This window comes from Borostomias antarcticus (genome assembly GCF_949987555.1).
Source record: "Borostomias antarcticus genome assembly, chromosome: 2".
Lineage (NCBI taxonomy): Eukaryota > Metazoa > Chordata > Actinopteri > Stomiiformes > Stomiidae > Borostomias > Borostomias antarcticus.
In genome coordinates this window covers 25,529,280-25,538,014 of record NC_140235.1, presented here as the reverse complement: position 1 = coordinate 25,538,014, position 8,735 = coordinate 25,529,280, and the positions used below count along the sequence as shown (strand labels likewise).

General features: G+C 44.8%; 1 protein-coding gene across 1 annotated transcript; it reads right to left on the bottom strand.

Annotated features, from left to right (window-relative positions):
• Window positions 1-2,425: 2,425 nt before the first annotated feature.
• On the bottom strand, window positions 2,426-7,876 carry gcm2 (glial cells missing transcription factor 2; the record flags this gene model as incomplete). The annotated part of the gene is made up of 5 exons (XM_084454011.1): window positions 2,426-3,268; window positions 4,207-4,332; window positions 5,295-5,407; window positions 5,995-6,247; window positions 7,781-7,876. 5 exons carry the CDS (start codon window positions 7,874-7,876, stop codon window positions 2,426-2,428), a joined length of 1,431 nt encoding a protein of 476 aa, XP_084310137.1.
• Between the last annotated feature and the right edge of the window lie 859 nt (window positions 7,877-8,735).

The following is an 8,735-nucleotide window of genomic DNA, read 5'->3' as shown; positions in this document are numbered from 1 at the left end:
GAAGGGGTGTCAAGGAGGAGGGAGTGTGAGGGTAATGTGGAGGAGGAGTCTGTAGGGTGTGTGTGTGGATGTGCGTGTGTGGAGGAGTCTGTAGGGTGTGTGTGTGTGTGTGGATGTGCGTGTGTGGAGGAGTCTGTAGGGTGTGTGTATGTGTGTGTGTGGGGGGGGGGGCTGTGTAGAGAGTGTCAGGCCTCCATCTTTGCTGTTAGGACTCAGCATCACCACCTGAGATGCTTTTTATCTTTTAGGGAAGAACTAGAGAATAGAACCTAGAGGGAACTCTCAGAATCTTGACCAGGGACCAGACACATGCTCTACACTACACTACCCACAAAGCTGTGTGAAGAGAGAAATGCCCTTGGCTACACCACTGTCCCAGCACCTGCCCATGCCAACTGCCCCTGTCCCTACCCTGTTGTCTTAGTGATGTGTCTAATATGCAGCAATAGTCCCTGGTGCCTTTTGGATGTCTTTGAAGCTCTCTATGGTTACACAGATAACAGGCAGCTGCTTTGAAGCATGGCATATCTCTCCCTGCTGTTTGTAAACAGCATCAGTTGAAGTATGGTGGTGTGTGATGAGGGCTGGGAAGCACATGGGGGTGACTGAGATTCAACTCCATTAATCAGACTAGGAGGCTATGCTTATGCACCCATCTGAGTGCTACACACCTGAACCCATCTGAACACTACAAACCTGAAACCACCTGAGAACTACACACCTGAACACCAACACCTGAGGGCTACACGCCAGAACACTAAACGGCAGAACATACCTGAACACCACAAACCTGAGGACTAAACACCTGAACATTGCACACCGAGAACACTACACACCGAGAACACTACACACTTGAACAGTGTACACCACACCTGACCACTACGAACAAGAACATACCCAAACACCATACTGAGTCAGAGCTAGGCCCTGTTTGAGTCATAGCCCTGACCAAACCAGTCATGTGTTTATCTAGATGGGACATCAGAGGAAAGCGCCCCAGCGAGTCGGGAGTGTTGAGCTGCTAACTAGAGCGGCGCCGCTCCCCTGCTGAACCAGCCGCGAGGAGAGATACTGTCAGCGACGCGTATTACCAACATTCTCAGGGAGAGGAAGAAAGATTCCCGCCCGCTCTCTGTCCCTCCCTGCACCCCTCAGAGAGGAGAGGGGGACATGCCAAGGCGCCTCTCAACCACAAGATTAAACGTTGACAAACCCAACAATTAATTACTCAACTTCATCCATTTTGACACAGATACATCCTTTCCAAAGGGCTCCCTGTGTGGCTCTGAGTTCATTCTGTGCATCTCTTGCCAATGCTTGAAAGCAGCTGACATGTAATGACTGCTAGGTCTCTTAAAAAGACCACCTCACAGGCAACACCTACATCAAGACTACCTACACTACCTCCAGACTATCTACACTACATCCAGACTATCTACACTACACTGCTACATCCAGACTATCTACACTGCACACCTACATCCAGACTATATACACTACACTGCTACATCCAGACTACCTACACTAGACACATCCAGACTACCAACACTACACACATATATCCAGACTATCAACATTAGACAGCTACATCCAGACTAACTACACTACACCGCTACATACAGACCACCTATGCTACACCGCTACACAGTGCATTCACTTATCCTCTTTTCAGTGAAAAGAATTCCAGGCAGTCTGTCATTTATTTATTTTTTATGAGGTTTTATTCCAAGGACAGGCAGATTTCTATCAGTGTCATGAAGAGGTTCTGAGAGACTAAATACACTACCGACACTCTCTCATATTCTAGTCTAGATATAGAGAATGACTAAGAGGCTGTGCTAATGATAAAATAGGACAGTTGATTTTCTCTAATTTGAGTTGGTTGTACAACTATTAAATCCTTACCATTGTGTCTGATCAGCTAGCTAGAAGTTAAATGTTTTTTACTTTTGTTCTCTTTTTGACCAAAATGAATCAAATCATGTGCATAAAGGGCCAGGTTTGTTTTGTTTGTCTCCCAAATGGTGATGAGACAATAGTGAATTAAGTTATCACTTTACCGATGTACAGTTACTCTCTAATAATACCTACAATACATTGTATTGTGAGATGAGCTCGTCCTGATGCATTTCATGCTAATTAGGAAATGTTGGGAAGGTGTTGAAAGCACACATGCATTTTTTTTTCACAGAAACACTGACACAGTTCAAATATATAAATAACAGGATCTTTACAAACCTAATACAAGGACGCTTAATGTCTGGTTCAAACCATTACATCCATTCTCTTAGTAATGTCTGTAGTTTTGTCAGCAATGTCTGTTGTTCTGTACTGCCTGCTGTTCAGTCAGCCAGACATGTCAGTACTGTGTAGTTCTGTCAGCGAGGTGCGTCGGTACTGTCCGCGGTTCTGTCAGCCAGACATGTCAGAACTCCCCTCCCTCGTATCTGAAGGGGTGAGTCACCCTGTCGGAGTAACCGCCGGTGGAGTAGCCGCCGTATCGGTAGCCGTCGAAGTTGTCTGGCCGCTCTACCTTGGCAGGCAGAGGCAGCGCCTCGGGCTGGTAGGAGACAGCCGACTTGATCACAGCAGAGTCGTCGGAGTAGGAGGCCTGGCCAGGGTCGTCCAGGAGAGAACTGCATGCCGGCAGCAGGTTAGGCTTGGGGCAAGGCTGGTAGGAAACTTTGGTGGTGGTGGTGATGATGGTCTGCAGGGCAGCTGGGGAGCCGGCCGCAGGTCCGGGGTAGCGGCAGGGGTACTCGGGGTTGTAGTAGTGGTGGTCGTACTCGCTCCGCTCCCCGTAGGGGGCACCCTTCCCCAGTAGAGGCTTCCAGCTGTGGTGTTTGCTGGGAGGGCCGTCGTAGGTGGCGCCGGGGTGGGGGGTGGAGCTAGAGCTGGGGCCCAAGCCAGAGCTGGCCTTGATGGGTTCAGAGCTCTCAGGCTGGGGGCTGCTGGGGTCCTTGTTGTAGAGGGCCGTGTAGGAGCCAGTTCCCAAATACCCCGGTACAGCAAAGTCATAGCCACAGGGGGGGCGGGGCATGTACAGTCGGTGGTTGGCTGGCTTCTGCAGTGAGGGCGGAGCCTCTCCCAGGGCACTGTGGGAGTCATAGGCAAACTTGTAGGGCTCCGGGCTTTGGAAAGGGGGATAGTGCTGTGTCTGCAGGGGGAAGTTGGACTCAGCAATGATGCTGAACCGTTCAGGAGCTTCCATACAAGACAACTGATGCAAGTTGGGGAACGGAGCACCCAGGTCATGGAACCTCCCTGTCTGAAACACAGTAGCACATTGTTACACATACACAGCACAGAAACACACACACACACTCGGTATCACATTCACAGCACACTCCCACAGTCACACACACAGCCCACACACTCAGTCACACACACACTCAGAATATCAATTACTTTTCTCACTGGAATAATGCTGCAGGGCACCTGCTATCCTAGTCTACTTTATGTCTCTGACCAGTATGTCAATGTGTGTGTGTGTGTGTGTGTGTGTGTGTGTGTGTGTGTGTGTGTGTGTGTGTGTGTGTGTGTGTGTGTGTGTGTGTGTGTGTGTGTGTGTGTGTGTGTGTGCATGCATGTGTGCGTGCGTTAGGAAGTGGGTTGAGTAGATGTGCTGTAGAGTAGGGTAGGATATCGTAACACTGAAGAAGGCCCCTGGCCTAAGCGTTTGTTGCTACAGGAAGCCAGTGCAGATGAACTTGAATAAATAATTAGTTGTGATACTATCCATGAGTGCTGGCCATTGCTTCCTTTTATAGGGTACAATATCCTATAAATACCCCTCATGAACACTGGCTGCCCAAGATGGTGCTGAGTACGGCCGCTTCATTTTGCGCTCCGCTACTTACTGCTCTGTTGTTGCTGCAAGGCTGAGGAGCTAGAACCTATGCATGTTACTCCCTTACATGAAGGATGTAACATTAACAATGAAGAAACCTTGAATCTTGTCTGGTGGCCAAACCTGGTCAGTCAGAGAACAGTTCTGCTAAGCGTTGAGTCATGTGGGGAAATACAGGGGTTCTATCCGTGCCAAGCTAACTCTACAACCTCACGCTAAACACACCCACACAGACACACAGACTCCTGATTCCATACAATTCCTAGTAACTGAGGAAAACAGGCCCTGACCCGTGTGTGTGTGTGTGTGCCACTTGTATATCACTGTACATAGTGTGGAGATCGTTGAGCTCTTACCTCTGGTTCCACCAGCCTCCTCTTCTGGGAGAAGTGAGGGGAGGACATCCTCCTCTTCACAGCACTCCTCCTAGCCTCTGTCTCAGACTTGCTCTCTGGCCTGGGGTGGTCATGGACCCCCTTAGCCTGCAGCCAAAACACACACACCAGCCATTCATATCACTATAACATTACCGAGGCAAGTTCAGTGAGAACCTATTCTCTTTTGCAGCAACTGTAGTGAAACCAGCAACTGTATTTCATTAGTTGCCCGGCTAGCTAAGTTAGCAGAGCATGACAATCTTAATCTTGGGGTTGTACAGTAGGTGCATGCAAGCCTTATGTTTTACATATCTAAGCATTTCATTGTACATGGTACCCATATCTTGTACATTTATTACATAAACCACATTAATCTGGATATAACCCTTGATAATTGATATAAGATCACCTAGAAATACTCATATGGCATCACATTAGAAATATTAATATATAACCCCCTTAGAAATACTGATATGACATCACCTTAATTATTGACATGTCGCTATAATATACTGACATAATGATACAATGACAATAAAATTGAATCTAATGTAATGAGATTTTAACATAATTATATAACAGATTATTACTACATTTACATGTTAGTCATTTAGTCACTTAGCGCTTTTATCCATAGCGCTTTTATCCAAAGCAACTTACAATAAATACATTTTGTCAAGAATAAGTGAACCGACTGTACGGTAGCTTCCCCAGTCATCGTCAGCCTTCTGTAAGCACAGGTGACAGTAGTCACAGTGCTTACAATGACGATTAGTTTTTGTTTGTTTATTTAATATCACCACACAGCCCATCAATTTTTCAACATAATCATCATTATTATTGGCGTGATAAAAATTAGAATTAAAATTATTCACCTCAGTGGCTGTCTGTGAGGTGCAGATTTAGTACAAAGCATTTTCCTATCCAGTCTACAGGTACTGTACATCGAACACCAAATTATCTACACCATTTACTTCTCAAATGTTATATGCATTCCGTTAACTTAAACATGTATCCCGTTAGTATACCTTGTAAAACGGTCCAAATGACATTCTGGCCAAACCAACCTGGAAAAAAATGGACTTTCCATCCACGCGCCAGAAGTTGGTGACGGGATAACCGCTGTGGCCCCGACAGGGAAGCAGCTCGAGTCCCGAGTTACAGCAGGGGCACAGCTTCTCTGCAATACATAAATAAACAGAAACATTTTCTGTGTTTTATTATATTCTACATTTAGGAGATGCTAAACTAGGCCTACAAACTAGGCCTAATAAAATGTGGTAATCACTGTGGAATGAGTAGGCTATTCATTGCATAGGCTAATTGTATTTTTGTACTGTCCTGTCATTTGCATTGCTTTGCACTGTCCTGTCTTGTCCTTGCACCTTGTCTATTGTTGTCTATTGTGTGTCATGCACCAACAGTCCAAAACAAATTCATAGTAGGCTATGTGTGAAAACCTACCTGGGTAGGCCTAAATCAATCTGACTGATTTTGGACTAGTTTAGTTATTTCACTGTACAGTATTGTAGCTATGTGCCAGTACATTTCCTGTTTAGATAAGGCTAGCCTATATGAAATTCCTTAGGTCTATTTTACTAGAACAACGCAGCAGCAAAGGAGCAGCTTTTGAACTTATTATCAATTGGGAACTAATTTTACGACTTCCATGTCTCCTATGGAGACTATAATATGATATGATAGGCTATAGTAGGCCTAGCCTACAAGAATGATTGTCCAATCATTGTTCAGAATGCATGAACTCACTCTGCTGTTTCTGTCGCGCTTTGTCACAGATCGCTGGTCGTAGTTGTAGTTTGTTCCCGTCCGCCAGCGTGCAGTTCCGTGAGCAGACGACGACGCCGAGGCAGGACTTCTTGAGAATTTGACAGTTGTGGTTGTTGGTGTTCCGCATGGCCCATCCACTCAGATGCCGTTGTGCGTTCTTATCCTCGCCGTTATAGATGTAACGAACATACCCGTCTGTCCACTCCTGGAAAGCGTCGAACTGCTTAGTATCCTGAAAAGCAATTAAAACAATTACAATAGGCTATCACATTGAGTTTACATGAAATAGCCCACATTTGCTTAACTTTATATAAAGGTAGGCTACTTTAGGTAGGGAAAACAAGGGTTTTAAAACTGTATTTCAAACGTCCCCAAAAATTGGGAACCACGAGGAATCGAAAGAAAATTGGCTGAAAAGACTTGCATTAATCATGAAAGGTGTATACCTATATTTATTCCCTTGTACAAAGGAGAGAAGAATTTACTAGGCCTATCACATAAATAGGCATAGGGTATAAATGGACCATAAAAGCAATCCATGTGTCCTAATATTGCAGTCAAACGTGAACAACACCTGCATTTTTGATTAGCCTATGGTCTGGAAAATGTTTTTGTTTGTTTTGTTTCCTTTTGCAGTACCTTGCAGCCTATAATAACATTATAATGAACCAGATCCATCCTACTTCAGAGTCTCGCTCATAATGTTTTTCTCCGATTTGATTTAGGCCTAGTTGTAGGCTATAAAGATTCGCCTAAATGAATGGCTACAAATAGGTCGCATTTTAATCATAGCCTATTCACTCGGACGTAGCCTACATTCTGAGCTGGTCTAATGGATTAAGGAGATATTTTCCATTGTTACCAGGCTCAAAAGAACACATATTAATAGGCCTAGTTTAAGGATTTGCAATGTTTTTGTAATAGGCCTGAATGCACCGACTTTTTTCACATCATGGTTAAGGCGTTCTTGCTGTAGCTAGCCTATTAGATATGCACATTTTCCTTTCTCAGATAACCTTGATAATGGCATTGACTGTGACATTGATTTTGACACAATGACATTCAGTATAGGTTCCAGTATTCTAAAGAATGGAAGTGGGTGTAAGACTGCTGGGTTATTCAATTAAATCTATCCGGTTTGAGTTTCTGCACGCGAACGAGCGTTTTTGCCTATATGGCAGTCTAGGCTTGCTGCCCCTGAGCCCGCAAAAATTAACTCTAGCTAGTCTATAAAAACGTTGAAATATAGCCTGCCTTAGCCTACAGTAATCGTCAGTCTACAACTACTTAATACAAATGTTTGTAGCCCATGCAAAAATGAAATAAAATCGTGTTTTCTCCAGATAATTTATCTAATTTCGCGGACCATCCTGGCGCTCTCAGGGACCCCCCTAACGTTATTGGGCTACAGTAAGCCTAGTTCTACAAGATTTCATAGTAGGCTAATATTCTAAATAACATACTCAAAATCTAATCGTAAGGATCTGTTTTTGTTTGTAACGAAAACTGTGTGTGGAGCTGCGGTTCAAGTGATAACTGACAATTAGGTCTACGGATAATGTAAAAAATAATAATGGGCCTAATAAAAAAAACGCCAACTGTGCTAGGCCTACTCATGCAACAATAAAGGTATTATCACGTAGGCTATATCGATTGACTAAAGGCTACATAACCTATAGTCTAGGCCAATTCTTTATTACCTGTCCATCGCACATCATTGATTTATGCGTCTGTGTGTGATAATTCATCAGAATAAACACTTTACCTGTGGCAGCTTTGGGTCGTTGATATCCCAGGTCAACTTCATTCCGAAGGAGCACACACAGTCGGGGTCATCGAACTGATCAGACGATTTTGACATCATGAAGATTCTCAGGCTGTGCGTTCTATTGGACCGCGCGGTTTTGTACCATCCAGTGTAGGCTACAGCACGTCAGCCGCAACACCGGAAACAATAAAACGTAGGCTATAACCTATCTATTGTCGATGTTGCAAAGAATATGTTTTATTTGTTATTATTTTGTAGTCCTATTATCCTCCGCGAGGGTTAATCCAAGCTTTGCCTTGCGTTCGAAGCAGCGCGTGAAGCTGAGCCAGGAATCGTCAGGTAATGACAGCAGGTGTGGCTGTCGCGCGCATATAGGCTATAGGGAGGAGGCAGGAAGACCAGGGGCAGGACTCCACAAGTCACCTACTACTACTGTAAAGAGGGTTAAGGCTTCGCATCGCGCATCCTCTCACTGCTCCTGACCCATGTCACTGACCTCCACTTAGCAGTGCATACAAAGGCCAGCGCCTATAAATACATGCGTGGAAAAAACATAGGCTACAAGACGAGAATGAAAGGGCTAAGTGTATGATGTTTATTTTATGAACAAAGAACGCGATCCGTCAATGAATTATGGGAATAGGTATAACTGCGACCCTGCTTGTTTTCGATGGTGTTGGCACTTTTGACAAGATAATTACAGGTGATGCATGCTGATTTAAAACCTGCTCGTGTGGAATAACAAGACCCCTGGGCTCCTACGTCAGCAGAAATGGATGTGAAAATATGAGAAGGTGAAATAAGCACGTTTAACGGCTACAGAGACGTCCGCTATCAGGCGATCTGTCAGGTCATCAGTGGTGTTGTGTGTAAACCTGAAGCACACTGACGTGTAGCCATCACAACAGAACGGCCCAACAACAAACAACACATTAATCACGACAATGGCCCG